General features: G+C 38.4%; 1 protein-coding gene across 1 annotated transcript in view; it reads right to left on the bottom strand.

Moving 5' to 3' along the window:
* Positions 1-27,551, bottom strand: part of COLEC10 (collectin subfamily member 10) — a 43,354-nt gene that overhangs the window by 15,004 nt on the left and 799 nt on the right. The window contains exons 2-3 of the mRNA XM_002819384.4: positions 3,955-4,026; positions 2,489-2,560 (exon numbers count right to left, since the gene is read on the bottom strand). Of these exons, the coding sequence (XP_002819430.3) occupies positions 2,489-2,560; positions 3,955-4,026 (144 nt within the window). The remainder of the gene's footprint in view (positions 1-2,488; positions 2,561-3,954; positions 4,027-27,551) is intronic.

The raw sequence follows: 27,551 nt of genomic DNA, 5'->3' as shown, positions 1-27,551 counted from the left end.
AATATATCATCCATGGGTGGTATTAAAAATTCATGGGGAAGGGCAATTAGAAAAGAAATATGTCTTAAAAGCCTTGTTAGGGGAGTAGTAACTTTAAAAAATGTTAAGAAGCACTATTTTAATCATTTGAGGTGAATCTGTCTTACTTTACAAATTTTATCCTGGTATATGGCCATGTGAACCCACTGCTGCGGCTTTTATCAGCATCTTGGGAAGGACTGAAACACACGAGGACTCTTCATGGTACAACCATCACAGACACACACTGCGGCGGGACTTCTGAACCATGGGAAGCTCACATTGCCCTTCCCCAGCTATAAGGATTTCAACCACAAGGAAATACACAATATAATCCACCAGATCTGAAACACGCATAGCAATTTCTCTTCAGTGGCACTGCCCTTGATCCCTGCCTCCGAATGCAGGTTGAAGGGAATTTCTCAAATGAGTGAGTTGGAAAGTGGAGAAAGAGGGAGTACTGAGCCATAGGATGAGAAGAGAGAGGCCACAGCCTAAGCTCAGACCACAGTCTGTCAATCTGCCTGCAAGGACATACTGCTGGACAAGTGAGCCACATGCGTAATTATGCAGCTGCTCAAGCATTTACAAAAAGATGGAGGGTACATCAAGGCTACAGAAATTATATTACCTGTGGGATTGAGCTTCCCCTAATCTTTTTTGTACAAGCATCTCTTGCATCTCTCTCTAGTGCCTTTTGCCTATTTCCAAAATGTCACTATTCTTCAAGACCTAGGTCTGTTCTTTCGCATATCAGTCTTGCCTTACTCTCCAACATGAGTCCTGGAGTAGTCATGTTATTCAGTATTATAATTCTTTTTTTTTTTCTTTGAGATGGAGTGTCACTCTCTCTCCCAAGCTGGAGTGCAGTGACACGATCTTGGCTCAATGCAAACTCTGCCTCCCAGGTTCAAGCGATTCTTGTACCTTAGCCTCCCGAGTAGCTGGGATTACAGGCGTGCACCACCACACCCAGTTAATTTTTGTATTTTTAGTAGAGATGGGGTTTAGCCATCTTGGCCAGGCTGGTCTCAAACTCCTGACCTCAGCTGATCCACCCACCCATCTCAGCCTCCTAAAGTGTTGGGATTACAGGTGTGAGCCACTGCGTCCGGCCTCTAATTCTTTTTAAGAAAGGCCTATCTTCCTGAATAGTCTATGAATCTCTTGCAATAAAATTTCATGTTCATTCAGTTTTATATCTCTAAACTAAGTAAAACAATGCTTGCTTAAATTACTGAATATCAGGAGCAATTAGAACCTGCTACCATTGTGGGGCTTTGTGAGAGGAGGAGGAATGTTTAGACAATACAGAGGAGACTATCTCTGTTTTCTAATATTCAGGCTTTAATGAGGTACAAGATCAGGGCCAGGTGTGATGGCTCATGCCTGTAATCCCATCATTTTGGGAGGCCGAAGCGGGTGGATCACCTGAGGTCAGGAGATTGAGGCCATCTTGGCTAGCACAGTGAAACCCCTGTCTCTACTAAAAATATAAAAAATCAGCTGGGTGTGGTGGTGGGCATCTATAGTCCCAGCTACTCGGGAGGCTGAGGCAGGAGAATTGCTTGAACCCACGAGGCAGAGGTTGCAGTAAGCCGAGATCCCACCACTGCACTCCAGCCTGGGTGACAGAGCAAGACTCCATCTCAAAAAAAAAAAAATATATAAGGACAAGACTGAAAACAAATGGGTATCCACATATATGCTCCAAGTTTCTATCCTGTTAATAAATCATAGGCACAGAATTTTTGGTTAATCTGCTCAGATTAAAAAAGAAAATTTTACTGTCCTCTGCTTATTTTGTATTTTATTAATAATCATGTACCATTTTGATCATAGCAAGGATTTGTAGCCAACAAGTAGATCCCAGGAGAAAATTCAACATAAAGACTATCAGACCTTGATGCTTGATTCTGTTTCTGACATCTTGTTTCATTTTGTTCTAGGTATTTCTTTTCTTTTTTTTTTTTTTTGAGCTGTGAGATACATTGCTTATATATGGAAGAAAGAGACAAACTATGAAGACAGACAGAATTATTAATTTAAAAGAAGGAAAAGGAGATATTTTCATGATACAAAACCTTAAAACGATTAAGGGTATCCTCAATTTGCTTTATTTATTTATTTATTTTAGAGACAGGGTCTTACTCTGTCACCCAGGCTGGAGTGCAGTGGTGTGATCATGGTTCACTGCAGACTCAAACTTATGGGCTCAAACGATCCTCCTACCTCAGCCTCCTATGTAGCTGGGACTGTAGGTATGTACCACCATGCCCGGCTAATTAAATTTTTTTTTTTTTTTGGTAGAGATTGGGTCTTCCTGTGTTGTGCAGGCTGGTTTTGAATTCTTGGCTTCAAGGTATCCTCCCACCTTGGTCTCCGAGTGTTGGGATTACTGGTGTGAGCCATCATATCTGGCCTCAATTTGCTTTGAATTGCTACTGGAGAATAGTAAGATGCAACTTACCCTTCTTGCCAATGGGCCCAGTCTTGCCAATATCGCCCTGATCTCCCGTATCACCCAGTTCTCCTTTAATTCCTGAAAAGCAAACATGTTATCTTTGTATCATAAGGTTTTATCTTCCTTTGAAATGTGGCTAATGTGATATTCACTTGAAAGAAATACCAACAAGTATATTCTTCTACCAGTGATATCTAATATATATCCTGTGCTATATTGTGTAGTTTAACAGACTTATAATGTATGTATTAAAATTAAAATGTGAGTGAGTATGAATATATACCACGGACATGATGATATTAAAATACTTGCTGATGTAGTATTTCTAGAATGACTGTGGCAGAGGATGTTTAAAAGAAAGGTTAGGGAATGGCCAGGTGAAAGTATTCTTGACTCGATTCTGGTTTTGTTCTTCTTCAGCTCCATTTTGTCTTCTTTCTGGAATTCTATTTCTTTTCTCTTTTAAAACAAGATTTAACAATCGTGCCACTTAAAAACAGGGCGGGGAACGTGCAGTCATAAAACCTAATGATCAAAGAAATATCAGACATGGTCCTGCTGAGTTTTCATTCAAAAAACTATGGTTAGGAATCACTGAGCTCTTCCAATGTTATTTCTTTTTATAAAAGTCTAAAAAATATTTGCCAATTAAAAATCTTTATTTTGTAAGAATAATCTTGTAATTGACATACACATGTATAGATAGAAGTCAGCATTTCCCAAATTGAGGTCTCACAGGTCGGTGAGTCTCTCTTCTTTTTAAATTAGTCAAGATTTTAAAATAAGTGGTCTAGGGCAGCCCTCTTGTAGCAGTTGGCAAGAAATATTTCAAGTGTTCAGAAAGTGCACACATACACATCACAACCTAGAAGTTATATTTTGGTGAGGCCAACACCCAGCTTTGTGAGTGAAGACACTTCCTAATCACATCTGTGTTACTCTCTTCATCTTTGATCCCACTCCTCCCGTACCCCACCATTTCTCCAGTGTGTTATTCTTTTGTATATAACAAAGGAGGGAATTAAAGAAATAAAGAGATCTTGGGGAAAGGTGAATAGATCAATGAATCAGGTAGCTCTTTTTGTTTCTTTTTATCTTCCTCCTTAAGCTCTATGCCAGCTAAAAAAAAAAAATGCTGCTTAGCAGTGGCTTTAGAAGGGAGACACAGCTATGAACACAGCACTATAACACATCGTGTCTTAAATATTCTCAGACACTGCTTTTTCCTGGGGCTCCCAGTGTCCCACACCAGCCAGCCCTAAAGAATGCAACTTGAGAAACATATGAGAGTCTTATTGACAGGTAATCTCAGAGGGGCACTCAGATGGCGAGTTAATTCATGTGTGAAATATATTTCAGGCATTGTTGGGGCAGAGGGCATTATGAAAGCTGCTAATTTCCAGGGCAAGGGCCAGGAGAGAGAGAAGAGCAATTATGATATTAAAATGTCAGTTTCACATAATTTTAGTTACCTTTTGGCCCCATGCGTCCCACTTTGCCATGCTTTCCCTCTTCTCCTGGATCTCCTTTTTCACCATCATCTCCTTTTGAAACAGAAAATGAGATAGAGTGAAGCATCTCAAACAGTAACATGAGCACATTCTCCCAGGGTAAGGTGGACATGGTTATAATCCTTCCCTCAGCTCAGCTCTTGCCTCACAATCCAGCTGTGAGTATGGACGTATGTTCACATGCACTTGACAATCAGGTGAAAGGAAGAAACTTCCAGTATATTTTATTTTTTACTTTTCTCCACATCCAACTCTATGTTTGAAGAAACATTCTTGTTGCTGAATTGAGATGTTTGGCCTGACAAATCTTTATTCTTGCTGTAGAATCTAGCAAATTCTTGATGGACAATAAACATAAAATTTACACACACACACACACACACAAACACACACACACACACAGAGGCACACATAACTTATTACTCTCTGACTGCATGCTTGAGAACCCCAAAATTGTAGGCATGACCTAGGAAGCTAAGAATAGGAGACTAGGAATGGAGAAGCCACAGCGCAGTTTTCCATGAGCGGCAACTGTCTTAATCATAGGCAACTGTAGCTCCAGCACCTTGAAGAATTAAAGATTGAATGAATGGTTTAATGAACAGTGCCCAGACTGAGAATCAGGAGTCTTGGATTTTAATGCCATGTTAGTCACTGATGGTTTGAACAAATCTTCAACAGGCCGGTGATTGAGTTTATTGGCTTTGGACTAGGACAGATTTGACTGAAGTCTCAGCTCCACCACTCACTATCTGGAGAAATTTGAGTACAGAACTTCCCTCTCTGAGTCTCACTTTTCTCTCCAGCAAATTGATCTAATAACACCTACTGGAGTGGGCTTTTAGGAAGTTCAAATGAGACAATAGACATAGAACACCTGGGATACGATCAGTGCTTAGCAATGATGGCAGCTGTTTTTCTTTCCTTTATGCTTCCTTTCCTAAATGTGGGGATAGTATCTGCTCTCCACACCTCACTCAGTTGTTTTAGGATCAACAAGGTGAGCATGTGAATGTGCTTTGAAAACAAAGAACACAACACACGTGATATTATGACCAGATATCTGCATTATCACCATGGCAATCTCAGGGCATGAAAGAGCCCCGTCCATCAGCAGATGAAAGGAGGAGAAACAAAACCTTCTGAAGACAAAAATGAAGTTCTTGGGATTAGACAATTTGAGTGAGAGTAACTTGTGATGTTCATTGATTTATCCAGGAAAAAACACGACCAGAGATTTTCTGTCTTTTTATTTTTTTCTGAGTGCAGAATGTTGAAATTTTAAGTGAAAGCAAGGACAATGTATGGAAGAGTTGGATTTCCAGGTTGTGAGATTGATCAAACATTGAAATGCTTCACAAGGGAAGCTACAGATGCCTCCTAGGATGGCTTTCAGAAAAGAATGCACAGGTGATATCTGTGGTCAGACCAGAGGGGAGAATTGGGTGAACTAGATGACATTTTTTTCTTCTTCTTTCTTTCTTTTCTTTTTTCTTTCTCTCTCTCTTTCCCTCCCTCCCTCCTTGCCTTCCTTTCCTTCCCACTATCCTTCCTTCCCACTATTCCTTCCTTCTCTCCCTTTTTCTCTCTTTCTGACAGTGTCTTTCTCTGTCACCCAGGCTGGAGTGCAGTGGTGTGAACACAGCTTATTGCAGCCTCAACATCCTGGACTCAAGTGATCCTCCTGTAGATGACATTTTTCTAGCTACAGTTAACAGTGAATGTCTGTTGAGAAATTATAAAGTCAGCCAAGCAAAAGCTAAGGACTTGACATGTAGTAATTATAGCAATTCTAGGAGATGGAAACTGGTATTGCTCTATATTATGAATGAAAAAAAAATGAGACTATGTGGTTAAATTGCTTGCCTATTGTCACAGAGCTTTTTAGTAGCCAAATGAGGATTCAACAACATGTACATTTCTATCCCTCTAGATTCCTCTTGGTATACAGTTGTCCCTTTTGGTCTAGGTTCTGTGACTCTTAGCAGATGGTGGATTTTACAGAATTTGGCACCGTGCCAAATTTTTCAGGGCGAAAAGGAGAGTCGCAGAAAGAAATATACTTTTTCTTTGCTTTTAGGCAAGAAAGATAGTGGGAGAAAAGAAAAAAAAACAGCTTATTACTTAATGACTTTATTCACAGGAAATGTATCCTTGGGATAGGGTAGCATAAATGAGACACCACTTTGCCATTCACTGAGGGACTTTGGGAGTCTTTCAACTTATCTGAGCTTTTTTTCATGCATTCATAGAAAAGACAAAAATTACACTTTTTTTTCTAGAGGGTGTTTAGCAAAGGTAAAGCTAGAAAAGTATTTTCCTTCAGGGAGTCCTTTCTAACACTCCCAGACTGGGCTAAATTCTCCCTCTAATTACCTTTGTTGCTTAAAAATAACACTTTATACCAAATGTGTCGGTGTATTTCCACTTATCTCTTACATTTCCCTGTGACCCAAAGCATGGTGGGATCATAAGTGATTTTTTCTAGCATCTCCAGAATTTAGCACAGTGCCTGGCTCTGGTGTTTAATAAATGTAGCGGAACTGAACACACTTTGTGTTAACCATAAGACATTCTACAAATATAATAACAGTGTTTATCTAATACTTTGTGCCAAAAATGTTCTTAGCACTTGACATACAATCTATCATTTGATCCCCACAGCAAGCTTTGAGATGGATACTATCCTTCGCTCCGTTTTACAGAAGAGGAAATGGGGTCACAGAGAGGTTAAGTAACATCCAAGGTCACATAACTCATAAGCGGTAAAGCCAGGATTCAAACCTGGGGCATTTGTCCTCCTAGCCCATGTTCTGAACAAGCTGGATGATTTAGAACAAATTCCTGCCTTAGCATTTCTGGGTCTTGGATATCTCTTCTGTACAATGGGACTAATGATGTGCGTCCTGCTCATGAAAAGGCAAGATAAAAACAAGCATATATGTGAAGCCCTTTGAGAATCAAAATGCCACACAGATGTGAATTATTGGTGCCATTATTCTTTCTCCTATGGGAAAGCTCTATAAGCTTTCCCATTCGTTTTCAAGCAAATGTCTAACCAGAGGCAGCAGGGTGAGTGACTTAGTCATCTACTGCTCCCTGGTGGCTCTTGATGGAGATCTGGGAGGGTGAAATAGGATTATTTATTATTCTTCGACCCATGTGACTGCAACCCAGCCTGGTGGCCAAGCAGGCTGCTGGCACAGATGAAGTAAACAACTTCAGCCCTAGCCTTCAGCATGGGTCCTGGGTTTGTTTGATCTTTGGTACTTACTTTAATGAGAACTGAAGGGAGATGTAAAAGCAAGCTTTGGATAGGGCCCCCCACCACCTGGCTCGCAGTTGTTTGTTTTTATATTTATTGGATGAGTAGGACAATTTACACTATTTTACTTCATTTAGAAATAGCCACTTGTATTTGAAAATTAAGTGAAAAGCTACAAACTGAAATAAGCTAATTTCAATTTTACAAAAATTATTTGCTTTGCTCACACCCTCTCCCCAAGCCACCAGCGGAATTCCAACAGAGCACACATTTGACCACATTTTCTTAGATAGGACTTTTCCCCCTGCCCAATTAGCAAAATGTCTTTTAAAATTGAATTCTAGTTGGAACCCAGGCCAGTACCCTTTACTCAAAGGAAATACTTATTAAAAAGTAGTGAATTGTTTTGGAGATGCTAAAATTAATTAATTAAAATCCTTTTCCCGTTGTTAAAACAATCTTATATAGACTGGGGAGTTGTTGTTAGTAACGTTTCTCCTGATCAGCCTTAGAATTGAATGGGATAGGCTGGGCACGGAGGATCACGCCTGTAATCTCAGTACTTCACGAGGCCGAGGCAGGTGGATTGTTTGAAGTCAGGAGTTCAAGACCAGCCTGACCAACATGGTGAATCCCTGTCTCTACTAAGAATACAAAAATTAGCTGGGCCTGGTGGCAGGTGCCTGTAATCCTAGTTACTCGGGAGGCTGAGGCAGGAGATCGCTTGAACCCAGGAGGCGGAGGTTGCAGTTTGTGCCACTGCACCCCAGCCCAGTGACAGAGCAAGACTGAATCTCAACAGCAACAACAACAAAAAAAAAAAAAAAGAAGAAGAAGAAAGAAAAAATAAGGAATTGAATGGGATAGCTGGTATGTTGTGATTTCTTAACAAGGCAAGAACTCCTGCCTAAAATATATCCTTCCCACTCCTACTTACATCTTCTTCCCATCTATGCCAATTGCATCCTCATTCTTGGAAATTTCAGTAGTCATTAATTATGCCCCATACCTCTTACATACATGATATGTACCAGTAGAGTCATAAAACAAACCACTCCCTAGTACTTTTACTTCCCCAATCTCAACCTCATCACTTCACTGAAATCTTCAGGCCTCATTGGGACCTGCTATTGTTTGCCTTCTCCCCATTCATCCATTTTATCATTCCCTTGGTGCCTTCACCTACCCAACCTGCTTACTCCTGGCTACCCTGAATTCTTCCAAGTCAGCCACTTCTGCACAGCTTTCCCTAAGGCAAAGAGAGCGCACTGCTTTGGTTAAGAGTTCTCTGGAACAAACCATTTCATTTCTTCAAATCTCAGTTTTCTCATCCAAAAATGGAGAGAATAATCCCAACCTCTTAGGATTGCTGTGGATTACTGGTGACAGTGGATGAAAAGTGTTCAACACCATGCCTGGCTCATTTGGTAAACTCATCAGCGTCTGCCTTAATGAAAAGAGAAGTAGATAAGTGATTATTTCTTAGTATTCACTACCTCAATCTCTATTTTATAATCATTACTTACTCTTTTACTTGGCTGTGTTTTTTTTTTTACCCTTTATTGTAAAACTTTTCACATAATTAAAGATAAAAACCCATTACTGAGAGTTACCAATTAGCACATTGTCATTGCTTCATGTATTTATTTTTGCTATATTTTCTAAAAAAGTAAATTATAGACATGAACATATCTCCCTTAAGTACTTCAGTAAGTGTTTTTAAAGGGTAAGAACAAACTCCTATATAAACATATTATCATTATATCAATCTTGCTTTTTAAAGGGCTGTAGGCATTTGAAAAACTCACCTTGATAGACTTCTGTGATCTTGTTCATCTCAAGCCCACACTGCTGTGCTATATATAATCTCATACAAGGAAGAAATGAGTACTTAGAAAAGAAGTAGACATTCAGAGGAGTAAGCCTAAGTCCTTTGAAAACAAATCATGACAAATAATTCCATTTTCTCTTCTGAAAGAACTAATAGATCAAGAAACTGCCTTGGACAGAGTGGTTGGAAGAAGAAAAATTTCCACTGGTGATTCACAGAAGGGAGTCATTCCTGGAAAGGTGGGATGACGTATTGATGAAGCCCAGGGGAGGGTCCTGACCTTGCATATTCAGGGGTCAAACCTTAATCACATTGCTTATCAGCTCTGTGAACTTAGCTATGATATTTAAACTCTCAGTGCTCCCATTTTCTTATCTATAATTGGAAATAACTAGAGTGCTTACCTGTTCTAGAGTCTCCCATCCTGGGGGTTGCTCCCTCACTCTGAAACCCATGCTACTTCGATTCACTTTAATAGCTTTGTGTTGGAAATTTAGAGGAAGCTTTCTTTGTATTTCTTTTAATAAAAACATAAAAAGCAAGCAAGCATGGATTTTGAATGAAGACTAATTTGTAGGCATCATATGTTTGCAACCATCATTGTCATGAAGCAGGTTATCTGTGGAAAAGGGAGGCCCAGACCCTGGCAACACTGCTCAAGAACAAATAAACAACAGTGTGCTTCTCAGGAATAGAAAAAAAATATCTACATGATAGTGGGGCAGGGGTCTCCTAAGAGATTTTTCTGAGATTCTATCTAATATGGTTTGACTGTGTTCCTACCCAAATCTCATCTTGAATTGTAGCTCCCACAATTCCCATGTGTCATGGGAGGGACCCAGAGAAAGACAACTGAATCATGGGGGCAGGTCTTTTCCATGCTGTTTTTGTGATAGTGAATAAGTCTCGTGAGATCTGATGGTTTTATAAAGAACAGCTCCTCTGCACGTGCTCTATTCTTGCCTGCTGCCATGTAAGACATCCCTTGCTCTTCCACCATGATTGTGAGGCCTTCCCAGCCATGTGGAACTGTGAGTCAATTAAACCTCTTTCCTTCATAAATTACCCAGTCTTGAGTATGCCTTTATTAGCAAGGTTAGAACAGGCTAATAGGGTATCCTAACATTATCTCAAGTGGAATGTGCAGGAAATGAGATTTTTTCACATAAAACAATTAGCACTTTTCCTAACACATTTAAAGCATTCAAGAATTTTGTTTATTATGGGCTTAAAGTAAGGATATGGTTTAAAAAGAACCAACTGCATCTTAGTCCATAGAAAACTACTTGTCTTTAAGGGGAAAAGCTGTCTCAGGAAGAGTCTTAGAAAGATAGCAACTGTTTACAAAGATATGATTTGCCAAGGAACTCCACCTTCAGGAACCACATGTGTATTGGCAGACAGGACACTCATTCAAGTTCTCTCTGAAAGCTCAGAACAATGGACAAAATATGAATTTTATAGTCAGGCTCAACTCCTGAATTTACTATATAACAGCTATTTAATCTTATACTAAATAACTTATACTTACATTTTAATGTAATAGATAACTGAATTTAATAAATTATTTAATTTTAATAATTTTATTAAGTAATTTGTCATATTATTTGATAAATTATTTAAACTTACATTAAATCTTATACTAAATAATTAACCTTCCTGCTTTAGTTTCCTATCTGGGAAAATGGGGATGACGACCCTTTTCTCATGGAGTTACCTAAAGATTAAGTAAGATTATGGATGGTAAAATTCATCAAAGAGCCCCTTGCATGGAATGTGCTCTCACTGATGCATATATTGCAAGCATAGTGAGCATTTTTTGCTTTCATTTTCTTGGTATCCACTCCCTGGGCTTCAGGTAACAGCTCCACAGTTTTCTGTAGGAAATCACACTTACTCATTCTCAATCCATATGGTTTAGACCATATCCATAGTAATTCATTCAGCAATTCACATGTGACCCAATAAGAGCCCGCAAGTCTCATTTTGAGGATTTTATTTAGAACTTTCAAAAATGGAGACTTGCACTTTCTGCAGGAGTCTCAGGGAGGATAGACTATCATTGAAGAATCTGAGTCTATTTTGACACCATTAAGAGAGAACCCACATTACAGTCATTACAGGGGAAAGCAGAATGGTGTGAAGACTCATCCCAGAACACGTGACTTGAGCAGCTGGACCTAACTCAGCTTGAATCCCTTCCTGTTACGTGGGTCTATGAATTCCCCTGCTTTTCTCTTTGTGTTTGGTTGACCAGTGTAAGTTTGGTTTGTGCTGACCTCTTTCACTTGCAAACACAAGTTTCTTTACTAATACAAACACTAGATAATGATTAGGAGAGGGGTTCCTTCCCAGGAAGAGGTCAAAGCCTCAGGAGAAGATGGACAAAGAAGCAGATAATTACTGTGAGAAATGCTGACAGTTGCTGCTGTGGGAGCACAAAGGAGGAAACACCTAACCCTACCTGCCCACACTTCAAACTCTCCACTATTCTTTGTCAGAAAGAAGTAAATAGGATCCTTTAGACTGAGCTCCACCAGAATAAACTTACACTGTAAGGTAAATACAAAGAAAATAAGCTAAAATACAAATTTGTCCTTATATGAGGGCAGGCTGGTGCTAAAATGTCTTAGCCAATGAAATATTACGTGGATTTTTGTCTTCTGTTGAACTCCTTGTACCTCATTAGTTCAGCTCACGTGTTACCTCCTCTCCCAAGGAGTCTTCTCAGTACAGATTTTCCTGCCTCCATCTCTGTCTTCAATGGTCAGAATTAAACTAATTCCCTGGAGGGAAATCTCCTCTCACTTTATAGCATCCTATTGCATTGTGTCATAGGTGATAAGACAGGTCAGGGATGATAGACTGTATTCCTAGCACTTGGCACAGAGTCTGAGAAGCAGTAAATAGGTGATTGCTCAATAATTGTTTTCAAAATAAAAGGAGTAACATCCTTAAAGACAAGGTAGATAAATGTGAGCTTAATGACAATACAGTCAAATGAGTTTGTAATTGATTGAAATGTCTTTCTCAATAATGGCTGATTAATGGATTGACTCCAGCCTGCTGGGAGGTCTGTGCTGATGGCCAATAATCTCATAAGGCAGCCCAGGCGGCAAATACACACACCACTGCCTCTACTGCTTCTGTCCACTCCATATTCTTCTTTCTTCTTCTAATTTACCTTTGTCTCTCGATATTACAGTCACGCTCTAATTTCCAAGGCTCAGTACCTGAATCAGCTTCCTCACTCTCATCTTGATTCTTATCATATGTTCACCCTCTCTTTCTTTCTCCTCCCATCCCTGCTGCTGTTATTTTATGTCTTCCCGTCTTTATGCTGTAACCCTATTCCTTACAGGTGATTCCTAAAGATTTTCATTGATGTATTTCAAGTGCCTAGAATAGTGTCTGTTCAATAAATTGTTCTTGAAATATTGGTTTCCTTGAATCTGAACTTCACTTTTCCCAACTATCTTGCAAATTAATCTTTATTAAATCATATTTCCATCATACTACTACCCAATTCAAAATGTTTCAACATTTCTTCTGTGTTTATAGGCCACTTCAAACTAATTAGGCTAGTATGTGAACCTTCATAGGCTGGCATCAATGGAACTTTCCCATATTATTTTCTGACATTCTGATAAATGGCTAATTTATATACACTCATTACAACCCAGGAGTTTCTCTGCTGCATAACCTTCTATTCCTGTCCAACCTGTTTATTCATTGTTCATCAAAATGTCTTTCAGTTCCTGCCTCCATCGAAAAACATTTTTTTCATTTTCAATTAATCTGTTTAGAGAAGAATCTAAAAGTCGTAAAAGGAAAGATAGACATATATAGCATATGATAAATTCAAAGAGATATAAATACACAAAGTTTATAAATGAATGATAAACAAGGGAGAAAATCAAACACTAAGGCATAAAAAATTAGTAATATTTTTAATATGCAAAGAGCTTTTGAAAATTGATTTGCAAAAAGGACAATAAAATAAAAATATCTAAAAATATAAGCAATAAATAATAGATGAAAATGTCCAGACTATTAGAGAAATATATGTATGTATAAGTCTATATGATATTTCATCATCAGATTCACATCCAAAGATGCAGTAAATGCAGACAGCTGAATGTTATCATTCACTGTTCTTGGCTATGTAAATTGCTACAACATTTCTGGAAAATAATTGTCAATAATGATTAAAATAAAGAACATGCATACCCTAATTTGCCTTAGGCAACCTATTTTATAGGAGTAACAGTAGTAACAAATGGATAAACAAGAATGTTTGTGGTGGCAAAAACAAAAACTGTAAACAAACTAAAAATGTATCATCATGGGACTGATTAAAAATAAAAGGATAACAGTAACATTACAATGATTAAAATCATAGTCAAAATACAATATTATACTGATACTAAAAATAAGGACTTAGCAAAAGCTGTTGGATATAGAGTGAGCTCCACGTTACATATAGAAAGTCTCTTAGGGAGTATTATGTCTATGTATGTATGACATCATTTAGAGAAGGAAGGAATAAATATAATTAGAGAAAAGTATCAATACCAAGCTATTAATGATGTCTATAGGGGAGAAGAGGGTTCAGAGAGGGAAGGGTGATAGTAAAAAGAGATACCGTTAGCTTTTTCTTTTTTTTTTTTTTTTTTTTTTTTTTTAGCATTTATATATCTGTATTTTCTTTTTTTTTTTCTTTTTTTTTTCTTTTATTGTAATTATTATTATTATTATTATTATTATACTTTAGGTTTTATGGTACATGTGCCCAATGTGCAGTAAGTTACATATGTATACATGTGCCATGCTGGTGCACTGCACCCACCAACTCGTCATCTAGCATTAGGTATATCTCCCACCGTTAGCTTTTTCTTTACATCTTCATTTTATACATCCTTACATATGTTACATGTTACAATAAGCACAAAACCCTCTTGTAACATAAAAGATAAATAATAAATGATGTAAATGGAACTATGGCTCTTTATCTCTTTATAAATCCTACCCACAAGTCCTGTCTCAAGTTAAATTCTAATTTCTCTGAATTTATTGATGAAGTTATTTCCTTGATAATTCACCATATGGTTCCTTGTTACTACTTTCTAATTGTTGCCTTGGAGTATTATTTAAATAATGCAATATTATTTAACTGTTTGTATTAATGTCAAATATTTAATTAAAGTATAAGTTCCTTGTGATAAAAACAGATATTCTACACTTTGCTCTTGACTGTTGTCCAAAAACTCACAATTTTCTTACTTGTTTGTTCATTGGCCAATTTTTACTGCATTTCTACTAGCTACCAAGCTGTGTTGCATCCTAGGGATACAGGACTACCTTGGACAAGATATGATCTATGCCCAACAGTTTGGTGGGGTGGGAGGGGACACTGAATGCAGTCTTTCAAATGAGTAGGTTACAACTGGCATCCAACAAAGCAAGGCTTTGGAAAGATCAATGACACAGGAGTCAGGAGACTTGGCTTTTAACTCATCCTGTGTTGCTTTCTCCCAAAATGACAAGATAAAATATCAAAGAAGAAAACAAAATGAATAGTTTTCAATATTAACATGCTAAACAAATGCAAGGAAACACAATATTTAAGGAAATTAATTTATCTAATAAAAATATCAATGTCAATAAGGATAATCACTAAAATTTATGGGGTGCTTACTAGAGTCCAAGCCAGGTCATTGATGGGTGTGATTATTATCTCAACTCACCCCTTAACTGTGCCCCATCAATTCCAGGGACCCATGAACTTCATTTCCCCTTCAGCTAGTTCCTGTGCAACCTAGCAAAGAAAACAACTGAGGATTTCAAGTATCCTACAGTCTCTCCTATCTGAATTACAAAGTATCTTTTTTTGTTTTTTTTCAGGCTTATTTGGCTTAAACAGAATGATCACTTGGAGCCTGCAATTATTTTGCAGTCATTGCATGTCTGAGCAAGTGGGTGCGTGTGGGAGGGTGGGAACTAACACTGTACTTAATGAAAAATGCAACATTAAGTTTTGTTAGGCAGGTTTCCTTCTGCCTTCACATATCATTCATTATTAAAATGCATTCTCAGCCAGGCCCATAGAAACAAAAACAAAGAGAAATCCCATCAATTCAGGACTAAGTGGCATGCTTCTGCAATGCAATGCAGTTGTTAAGAGCATAGGATCTGGGATCAAAGCGCTTAGTTCAAGTCCAGGCTCCATCACTGACAGGGTATGGGACTTTAGCAACCCATTTAAACTCTTTAAGCCTCAGTTTGCTCATCAGTAAGTCAGAATAATGAAGTGCCTCCCTCACAGGGTTGCTGTGAGGAGTAAATGTGGTCATGCACATGAAGAGCTTAGAAGGGTGCTTAGAAGGTAGTGAGAGCTCCAGAATATTTTACATTATTACATCATGCCAGTAGCATCCAAGGGGCCATGAGGAATTTCTAGTCACTAGAAATGAAAGATGTACAAGGAAGAGGACAAGGGGGAAGGAAGCCTTTGTGAGACCTTACCCTGTCTTGCAGATTTGCAACATCCTGGTTGGTGTGTGTGTGTGTGTGTGTGTGTGTGTGTGTGTGTACGTTTTCCCAGAGCAGATTTATGCTTTTGGCATCTAAACATTTAATACACCCTGTATATGTAACATACAATATTCTCTCTAAAATTCATTTCAGTACAAAGTGAGTTAGAAACAAATTTAAGGAAAAAGTGTAGTATTGTTATTTAATGTAGTTAATAGGTTGGTGTTAAAGTAATTGCAGTTTTTTCCATTACCTTTGATAACTATTATTATGTATACCAACATCTCAGTCTATGAACATCTCAAGTATCTGTGAGAATTGTAGTATCCTCTTTGATAATCATCAATCACTAAATGAGACAAAATATAAAAACTGTAAGTCAAGATGATGGGCTATGTGATCAGTTTTTCTAGAAAAATAATGCCTAAGAAATATTTATGATATCTATTTCCAACTGCCTGCTGGAATTTTCCATTGATGTTCACATGTAACTCAAACACAATTAAGAACTCATAATATCCCAATTTTACTTCTGAGGTACCTCTCTATTGCATCCCATTCTCTCTATTCCAACAGCCCTAATTCAACTCTTGTCTTTCATTCATGTCCCACTAAGACTTTCTCATATCCTTCAGTCTATCTTCAACCCTGCTAAGAGATTTCTCTGCCTAAGGCAAATCTAATGTTGTTCTACCCAAATACTTCCATTGGCTCCTCTGGTTTAAACTATCATTTGGTTGACTGGATCACATACAAACAATCTCACAACTTCTGCAAAATAACTATGAAAAATATGTGGAAAAGAAACCCCACTGTTCAATTAAAATTAGGTTAGCAGATGACATGGTTTGATGTGTGTCCTCTCCAAACCTCATGCTGAAATGTAATCCCCCTTGTTGGAGGTGGAGCCTGGTAGGATGTGTTTGGGTCATGTAGGAGGATCTCTCATGCATGACTTGGTGCTCTCCTTGTGGTAATAAGTGAGTTCTTGCTCTCAGTTTACACAGGATCTGGTTATTTGAAAAAGTGTGACACTATCCTCCTTTCTTTTGCTCTTCTGCCATGATTGTACGTTTCCTGAGGCCCTCACCAAAAGCAGATGGTGGCACCACACTTTTTGTACAGTCTGCAGAAGCATGAACAAAATAAACCTCTTCTTTATAAACTACCCAGTTTAAGGTATTCCTTTATATTATGGCAACATAAAATGGATTAATGCAGCAGACAAGTATAATAAGTTTTTATTTATGTTGAAGCCATTGGAGCTAAAATAAAAAAAGAGTAATTCTGTGTTCTACCTTACTAAAATGTCAATCCTATCCACTTAAAAGGGGGCAGGATAACACTTAGTTAGTTCCTCCTCCATTGAACATCCTTTGCTCTAAGACTCAGAGTCTTTACTAACCAGAAAACTGAGCCAATAACTTTGTTGCACTGGTGGTGTTTTTTTGATGCTATAGAATACCATGCTCTACCCTCTCACTGCCCAGTCATTTTTCTACATTTCTAAAATTAAGACAAGAAAGGATATAGAAGAGGCAATGATGTGATGCATTTTAGGAGATTATCTTCCCATTAATAAAGCCCTGTGGGCAGATTCTGGGACACCTTGGCAGTTGAGAATGCTGGACATTTTAGTTTTGCATACACTCATCTGTTCAGAGTTAAAATATTACAGAATCAGAAAGAGGGAGCAGAAAAAAATTTCACATTGGTGTGGCTAGGCCACATTAGAATAATACCAACATGGTATTGTCTCCTAAATAATGGAGAGGCAAAAAAAATATCATTCTCTACCCAGGCTAATTAAAATTTTGAGCTCATTTTAATTTGAAAAGTAAGACGTCATCTTAAGTGTGCTCCAATTGAGGAAAGCAGGTCATATCCCTTGCCTTTGTATATTCTATGTGAGCTTTATTTCAGAGTATTTGGTCTGTGTCTGTGGTCTAGCACTGGCTTTGCCCCAGAATCATTGGTGACATTGTCCAGCTTTGCCATTCAAGTGAAGCGTGGTGCTAGGGTGACACTGATAAATCGTTTCCAGAGACTTTCCTTTATGGTGTATCAAAGTCCCCCCAACCCACGCACATTTCTTTGGGAGCTTTCACTTTTGTCTAGAGTATATTTTCACACTTGCTGCCACACTGCATCCCTCAACTTCCCATTGGACATATGGGCCTCCTTCTTTTGGTTGTCCTGTCATTTGGTCACCCAGTATGTGGTCTGATGAGAGAAAGATGACTTTTTCACAGCTTTTGGCTCTGACTGGCAAAATCTTTTTCTAAATCCTGGTTCATTTCAGGCCAGGCAGAACAACACTATCAAAACTATTTTTGACTACACTCATGCTACAATGTCTTGCACTTACACTTATCCCTGAGTAGCATCAAATAAATGACCTTCAAAATCTATAAGATTTTGAATGCAGGTAACAATAAGAATTATCTGTTTAAAGAATTTTGTATTGGCTGGGCATGGAGGCTCACACCTGTAATCCCAGCACTTGGGGAGGCCAAGGTGGGTGGATCACCTGAGGTCAGGAGTTCAAGACCAGCCTGGCCAACATGGTGAAACCCCATCTTTACTCAAAATACAAAAAATTAGCTGGACGTGGTGGCAGGCGCCTGTAATCCCAGCTACTCAGGAGGCTGAGGCAGGAGAATTGCTTGTACCTGGGAGGCAGAGGTTGCAGTGAGCAGAGATCATGCCATTGCTCTCCAGCCTGAGCAACAGGAGCAAAACTCCATCTCAAAAAAAAAAAAAAAAAAAGAATTTTGTGTCCTCAGCACATCTATCCTGTCTTATTAAGGTATGGCTGACTGGCCAGGCGCGGTGACTCACGCCTATAATCCCAGCACTTTGGGAGGCTGAGGCGGGCAGATCACGAGGTCAGGAGATGGAGACCGTCCTGGCTAACATGGTGAAACCCTGTCTCTACTAAAAATACAAAAAAAAAAAAAAAAAAAAATTAGCCGGGCATGGTGGCGGGCGCCTGTGGTCCCAGCTACTCGGGAGGCTGAGGCAGGAGAATGGCGTGAACCCGGGAAGTGGAGCTTGCAGTGAGCCAAGATCGCGCCATGGCACTCCAGCCTGGGCGACAGAGCGAGACTCCATCTCAAAAAAAAAAAAAAAAAAAGATATGGCTGATTATTCCTGAGATGAGAATGACATCATCTCATTTAACAGAACTCAGCTTCTCTCATCAGTTGGGTTGATTAGGGTCCTCTCTTCATAGTTAGGGAAGTAGAATGGGCACAGGGTTTCTCCTCAGATAACTTTCTCACAGCTGTGTGGTTAAATCACATGCAAGAGCAGTATGCTTTAGTTTTCTTCTCCTTAAAATAAGGGTAATGATCCTTATCGGTGTCAGTTGAGCTAAAATAGAATCATGGATGAACCTTTGTAAATTCTAAAGAATGACTTCTGTTCATATAATTTGTTTAACAGATACAAGTGTCTTTCCGTGATCACAAGAGACCTAAACTGATGCTTCCAAGAACTGTTGAATCAAGAACAATCACAGTAAATAATTTGAAAAGAAACCCCACATTATTTAGTTGCTACTTTACTTGAATCTCTGAGTGTCAGATTTTTACTGTGTATAAGTACAATTCTTTTCTAAAAGAGCAGAGAAAGCTATAGAATTTAAAGAATTGTATAAAATTATAGGATATTGCAAATCCAATACGTAATGCAAAAAAACAGACAAACTGGTTATGGGTTGAAATATCATGAAGAAATGTGAAGAGTCTAAGCACTCCATGCTAACAGAGTTACCAAGTTTCTACAAGTAGAATTTTATAACTATAAACAAGAGGAATAAGAGAGAAAGAGAGAATTTTTGCCTGGCCTATATATCATCAATGACCCAAGGCCAGTAGAATAGCCTGCCTATATGGCATAGACAGTAGCTAAAGGAAAAGTTTCTTAAAGGAAGAAGGAAGAACAATAAACAGGAAACACAATCTCATTCTCCCTTGGGTTTTGCTCTCCCACGGTTTGCTCTTACAGAGTCCCTGAGACTACTTCAAGTGCTAAGAGCTTTACGTGGCTTAACTCATTTTTCCTTACCACAACTCTATGAAGAAGTCACACTATTATCATCCTCATGTTACTGATGAGAAATCCGAGGTTCAGTTTTCTGTGTTTTCACTCATGCAATCCCCATGACAACCCTAGGCATATTTACCACTGTTATTTCCATTTTACTAATAAGGAACGCCAGGCTCAGTTGGAGAACTAGAGACAGGAAGAAATATCAGCGAAGAGAAGAGGTGGTCTCAGTTTGTGAGCTCTTGACAAATAAGAGTTGACTTTGGAGTAAGACTGAAAACAGGCGGAAAATTGCGATAAGTAGGAGAAAGGAGCAGTCTTTTCCTGGTACATTTCTATTTGGGGAGCCGACTTTACAATCTATAAGCCTTTCTTTAGGAATGGGGGAGAGAGCTTATGATAACAAACAGTAGTGGAGACTAGTGAAAGAAAAGATAGGTAAGCTATATACTAAACATGTCTCAATTTTCAAAATAAGCATTTGACGTGGGCAATATGATCTCCATTGTATTTTTAAATTTTTTTAATTTTTAATTTTTGTGGGTGCACGGTAGGTGTATACATTTATGGGGTGCATGAGATAGTTTGGTACAGGCATGCAATGTGTAACAATGACATCATGGAAAATTGGGTATACTCAAGCATTTATCCTTTGTGTTACAATATAATTATACTCTTTTAGTTATTTACAAATGTACAATTAAATTATTACTGGCTATAGTTCCCCTGTTGTCCTATCAAATATTAGGTCTTATTCATTCTTTCTATTATTTTTGTACCCATTAATTGTCCCTAGGTCCCCCCACTCCCCTTCCTAGCCTCTGTTAATCATCTTTCTATTCTCTATCTCCATGAGTTCAGTGTTTTGGCCATTTTATGGATGAAGACATTTAAGCTTAAGATCGTATAGCTAGGTAAGTGGCAGAGCTCAGATTCAAAACTATATATATACGTGTATATATGTATGTTTTATATATATATACATATATAAAAATCTATGATATATACATATAAAAGCCCATGATCTTCACATACATGCAAATGCATGTTACTATGATCTCTAGTAGTGATTAATATATATCCAAATTATTATATAAGAGAGTTGGAGAGACACATGGCTTATTAAATTCATATTAAAATGAAACAAATTATTTTTGATCATTACCATTTAGTACTACTTCCTGATTCATCTTTACCTACACTTTTATTGACTGAAATTTTATTCTTCGCTTCATGACCTAAACTTGAAATGCCTTCTTAGTATCTACCTAAAGGAAAAGAGAGATGAAAAATTGTTCTAAGTATCGATACACTGAAATATAAACGTTAAAAAAAAACACTGAAAATATTGATCTGTCCTTATGCATAAAATACATATTAAAACACATAATGAAAGAATCTAGTGAATTAATACAATTAATAAAAAGTTTTGGGAAAACGCCTAGTTGTTTACCCTTCTAATAGTTACCAGAAAAGAATCAGCAACTTAACTTGCGTCAAGGTGACTGAGCTAGAATAGTTCTGTGTCATGTTTATACATTGATCTCATGGAACTCCTTTTCTAATGTTAATTTATAAAACCAACTAATCATTTTATGCTTAGTGAGAATGATATAAGGTGAGGAAAATGATGTAACATGGTGGAATGGAACAATGCCTGCTCCAAAAATCTGGAATCTGATTTCTAGTTCTAGCCCTGCTACCTATTAGCAGCTGTGTGACCTAGAACAAGTTATTTTACCTCTCTGGGCCTCAGTTTTCACAAAAGTAAAAATAACTGGAGTTAAACCAAATTATCTCTGAGGGTGACCTTACATGTAGTAAGACTTCCAGTTTGAGTATGAAAAAGATCTGGACTTTCCTGGGCATATCTGTCTATCCAGTTGGGGAAGTCATAAAATGTCCTATTTGTGTTGGGGGCTGAGAAGTATCTTGGGAAATAATTCAAGTTGTGTCAATTGCTGGGATCCAGAGCCATGTCCAGTAAAATAGTGGATGGCCAAATAGAAATCTATTTTTCAGTGGCTAAGAGGTCTTCTGAGAAAGGAATTATCCCAGAGGATAGGGGTGAGTGCTGTAAGGGTTTATTCATGGCATAGCCTCTCTCATCAGAGAGGAGCAGCAACCGGGCAGAGCTTGTATTGTCTGACACTCAGGTGTGTGCTCTGGAGTTCCACGGGGACCAAGGGGGGTTTAAGTAAAGAGACTGAAGTAGCCATTTCCTCTGGCCCCATAAAACACTGAGGTGCCATCAACACTGTGCAGGGGCCTCTCTGGCTTGCTAGTGGGTTTAGCAGGTTGATTGGAACATAGGGCCCAACTAGAACTTAACTGGGTTTTAATTTCCTCTTCTGGGTCTGTGGCCTTGAGCTAGTGACTTAATAATTCTTACCTCAATTTCTTCATCTGTTCAATGGGAATGATAAAGTCTTTTTTTCTCAAAAGTCCATTGAGATAATAAAGTATTTTTTGCTCAAAGTTCACTGAGATAATAAAATCTTTTTGCTCAAAGTCCATTGAAATAATTAAATTTAAACATGGTTGTACAGCACTCACACAGTGCTGGATGAATGGCAGCTACTCAGTGTGTGCTCAGCTATTCAATGTGTGCTAGCAGTCTTGCTCCTGCCACCCCATTGGATGTGGTGATTAGAGTCATGCTGAAAGGGAAAGAGCTTTGCTCTGCCTTGTGGTTTGATCACAGGCCACATGTGTGGAGGAGTCATGATGGTTACCCATGGGAATCACAGTGTCCTCAGAAGAGTCAGAGAGGCTTCCTTAGTGAAGGATGCAGCAGTGTGTTAGTGGCTAGGCAGAGACAGAGGCACCTGGGAAGCAGAGGCACTGTTGTAATTAGGGGAAAAGCAGTGGCCCCTGGCAGGGAGGTTCTTAGGTTGTTGGAGAAGTGGCACAATGGCCATGGTCCCCAGGAGCAGTCCTTTTCTGGGAGCATGTGCAACAGTTTTCAGCAACTTCAGGACATACTTAGAGGATATTTTGAAAGAGTTGTGTTAATAGATCAATACCTCAAATTAAAATGTTGGGGGTCTTTCATGGAAAATTTGGGTAGATTCATTTAATCAAAAATATGTATTGAGCACCCACTATGTGTCGGGAGCTCTTCTAGGTTTAGAAAACCATGCTCAGCAAGAAGGACTGGTATCCTTGTCCATTCGGGAAGCTTGCACTCCAGGACTGACTATACATGCATCAATACACAAGAGATTTTCACTTAGTAATAAGCCTGTGAAAATAAAACACCATGGGAACTATGACAAAGAGTACAGGGGTAGGTAGGCAGGGCCTTGCTGCACAGATGGCATTTGAGCTAAGATCTCCATGAGGAGAAGGAACTATCCTTGGGAAGATCTGAGTAAGGGTGGGCCAGGCAGAGGAGCCATCAAGAGCCAAGGTCCCGAGTCAGGAAGGAGAGCCAAGACCAGCATGCCCATTGAAGAGGAGAAATGAAAAAAGCAGTTTGAAATGATGTGGGAGAAGCCGAGAGAAGCCAGTTGGAAACAAGACCTTGTAGGTCACACACACAAAAATGTCATTGAAAAGGCCCTACTAAAAAACTAGCAAACATCAAAATAAGCAATAGGGTAAAATAACATTATTTCCAAACAAATTAATGAAGTAATGAAGTTGATTATCAAAGAGGAGATATGCCATCATTTTCAGCATATTTTAGTATCCAAGACAATGCCGGGCTGTGAGATTTCGTGATGCCATGTTCTTTGACTTTGCCCCGTACATTTTTTTAATCACCAAAATGTGACTGGGGGACTGCATTTTCAAACCTGATATATAACTAGTATAAACTAGTGGATGTCATGAAATGACACTGGACTTGGAGCCAGAAGGCCCAGGGTAAGTTCAAGTTGCAAGATTCCACCTGCTGAAAGAACTCGGGCACTCCCCTTGGCCCCGCTGGAATTGTTTCCTTAGGTCTAAGTTTAAAGAAATTGCTACCACATAGGGAAATTGTGGAAATTAAACAAGACAATGATTTTAAAGGTCCTTGAAAATTGTAAAGCATCATCCACATTTATTGGTTAAAGTCATTTTTTTAACATTTTTTGTTTAAAAGTTGTCTCTCTTTTGCTTTGTGTCCATTTATTTTTCTTTTTAATTTTTTATGGATACACAATAGTTGTACATATTTTATCACTGTTATTTTCAAGGGAAACCACTAGAGGTCAGAATTTCACATAAGTTGTTTAAAGAAACCACCAAGATGGGGGAGGAGGGAGAAAAAAGAGAGAAAGGGAGAGAGGGAGAGAGGGAGAGAGGGGGAGAGAGAGAGAGAGAGGGAGGGAGGGAGAGAGAGGGAGGGAGTGGGGAGAGAGATTGAGAGAGAGAGAGAGAGAGAACATTTCATTTTCCTATTAGGTAACATAAGTGATAAGTTTAAGGTGTAGAAAGAAAAATAATGATGGCTTGCAACCGAGCCATTTTGATAACTTATTCTCAAAATTGTTACTTAACAGACTTAGATAGGGAGAGAAGGAAAAGATAAAATAGAATTTGTTAAAATTTCCATTGATGATGTCTGTACAGCTTAAAGTTCACATTGGTTATCATAATTCTTAAAAGAGGTCTGTGATGAAGGCTCATTTTGCAAATGAAGACATTGAAGTGTAACAGATGTAACAACATGCTGAAGATAATCAGATTGACTCCAGTGCCTTTCTTTCCACTAAGCCATGTCTGGGAAATAAGACTTTAAAAATAATATCTGTATATTGGTCAATATATTCTATGATTGGTTAGCATTACTGGGTTTTCACAAGTGGCATTCTGCAATTCTAAATAATTTATTTAGTTTTCATTCTCCCAGATGAATTTAGGGAAAATTCATTTCACTCTCTGTTTCCCAGAGTATCTAGAAACTTCTGAGCACTGTGCTGCAGTGCTAGTAAATACAGTAATGAGATGATTAGCCACGGAGAAAAGTATTAAGACTAGCTTGATCTTAGGGGGAAAATATTGAAAAAACAGTAATAATGCAGACCTTTAAAACATTTACTTAACCATCATACTATTCTTTTTAATTTTGTAGAGGTAAATATACATATCTGCCTTATTTTGGAGTGGGGAGGGGTTGTCACAGTATTCATGAAGGAACAAGGTAGAGTAGATGGCAGTTTACATAAATATATCTATCTATCTATATCTATCTATCTATCTATCTATCTATCTATCTATCTATATATATATATATTTGAGATGGGGGTCTCACTCTGTTGTCCAGGCTGGAGGGAAGTGGCATGATCATGGCCCATGCAGGCTCAACTGTCTGGACTTAAGCAATCCTCCTGCCTCAGACGTCCAAGTAACTGGGACTACGGGTGTGCACCACCACACCTGTCTAATTTTTAAAAAATTATTTTAATTTTTTGTAGAGATGGGGTCTCTTTATGTCACCCAGGCAGGTCTCAAACTCTTGGGCTCAAGTGATCCCACCTGCCTTGGCCTCCCGAAGTGTTGGGATTACAGGTAACACACCTGGCCCACTGTTCATATCTTAAGAGAAGGTATCATTTCTTGGTTTCTGGTGTACCCATATCATCTAGCATGGTGCCTAGAGCACAGCAAAGGCAGTGATGAATATACTCATGTTGCTTTAGGTGCATTTAGGTGTGTAGGAAATTTTCAAAGAAAAAGCATAAATTGGTGCCGACCTCAAGAGTTTGTAATAGAATACAAAGCTTGGTATGTAGAAGCGAGAGGTAGGACAGGTTACTTATCTTAGCTTCCAACCCTTAGCATCTAACATGATGCCTGGAACTTAGTAGGTATTCAGTACATTCCAGGATCATGGATTTCTTTACTAAGAACAAAATTTATTAAATTTTATTAAGAATTTATTTTATTAAGAATAAAATTTTATTAAAAATAAAATTTGGAGTCCATGTGATAGTTTTCAGGCTCTGGATGAAGAAGAGGAAATCACACCCGAGAACATAACAGACTTAGTTCTAGAACCCACGGTTCTCGAGCACCGCTTCCCAAGTCCCTCTCTCCAGGATCACTCACTTCATTTTGCCACACTCTGGCTTGTAATTATCTCATAATGTCTGCACATGCTCAGGAGGAAAGTTAATGAGATTTCCATTGTTTGAAATTTTTTTTTTTCTTTTATTATTATTATTATTATTATTATTATACTTTAGGTTTTATGGTACATGTGCGCAATGTGCAGGTAAGTTACATATGTATACATGTGCCATGCTGGTGCGCTGCACCCACCAACTCGTCATCTAGCATTAGGTATATCTCCCAATGCTATCCCTCCCCACTCCCCCCACCCCACAACAGTCCCCAGAGTGTGATGTTCCCCTTCCTGTGTCCATGTGTTCTCATTGTTCAATTCCCACCTATGAGTGAGAATATGCGGTGTTTGGTTTTTTGTTCTTGCGATAGTTTACTGAGAATGATGATTTCCAATTTCATCCATGTCCCTACAAAGGACGTGAACTCATCATTTTTTATGGCTGCATAGTATTCCATGGTGTATATGTGCCACATTTTCTTAATCCAGTCTATCATTGTTGGACATTTGGGTTGGTTCCAAGTCTTTGCTATTGTGAATAATGCCGCAATAAACATACGTGTGCATGTGTCTTTATAGCAGCATGATTTATAGTCCTTTGGGTATATACCCAGTAATGGGATGGCTGGGTCGAATGGAATTTCTAGTTCTAGATCCCTGAGGAATCGCCACACTGACTTCCACAAGGGTTGAACTAGTTTACAGTCCCACCAACAGTGTAAAAGTGTTCCTATTTCTCCACATCCTCTCCAGCACCTGTTGTTTCCTGACTTTTTAATGATTGCCATTCTAACTGGTGTGAGATGGTATCTCATTGTGGTTTTGATTTGCATTTCTCTGATGGCCAGTGATGGTGAGCATTTTTTCATGTGTTTTTTGGCTGCATAAATGTCTTCTTTTGAGAAGTGTCTGAAGAAAACCTAGGCATTACCATTCAGGACATAGGCATGGGCAAGGACTTCATGTCTAAAACACCAAAAGCAATGGCAACAAAAGCCAAAATTGACAAATGGGATCTAATTAAACTCAAGAGCTTCTGCACAGCAAAAGAAACCACCATCAGAGTGAACAGGCAACCTACAAAATGGGAGAAAATTTTCGCAACCTACTCATCTGACAAAGGGCTAATATCCAGAATCTACAATGAACTCCAACAAATTTACATTGTTTGAAATTTTAACAGGGTTTCTAATGGGGAAATGGGAAGGGAGAAGTTTTCTATTAGGTAAAAAATAGTGCTATTCTCAAATGGATTCTCCCGTTTGCATGGACAAGGAAAACTTCAATTTTTGATGCCTCCCATGACACCCCAGGAATAATCTAAAATTTCCTATACTCTAAGGAAAGTTCAGTAAAGGTTTTAAGTAAATACTTTATTTCTAATCAAAACTTTCTTTCTGAACATTTGCCCTCGCATTATTCATTTATTCACCCAAGAAATTATTTGGAAGCTCTAAGGTCTCATTGTTCCTCACAGCATTTATCTTATCAAAGGTTAAAACTTGGATTGCAATCTTAGAGGAAAATTAATTCAGTGATTAAGAAAAATGCACTTTAAGCAATACACATTTAAATAACTGACAAGCATGGGGCAACGTATTTCTGAATTTTTTTTTTTTTAGAAAAACACTTTTTTCTACTTAAAATTTTAAGCAGCTGCAATTCTTCTACCCTATAGCCTGGAGAAACAGCATGAATTACTAATAAGGGAGCACCAATCTGCAGTGCAGTGACCACTTTCAGAACAAAAGGGTAAAAGCTAAAACCAGAAAAATATATTTTTTTTTAATCTACTAGTTGCTTAAAGCATATTTGGACCT

The sequence above is a fragment of the Pongo abelii genome, chromosome 7 (assembly GCF_028885655.2).
Source record: "Pongo abelii isolate AG06213 chromosome 7, NHGRI_mPonAbe1-v2.0_pri, whole genome shotgun sequence".
Classification (NCBI taxonomy): domain Eukaryota; kingdom Metazoa; phylum Chordata; class Mammalia; order Primates; family Hominidae; genus Pongo; species Pongo abelii.
Note: the sequence above shows the minus strand (reverse complement) of the source record. Positions and strands in the feature narration are given on the sequence as shown.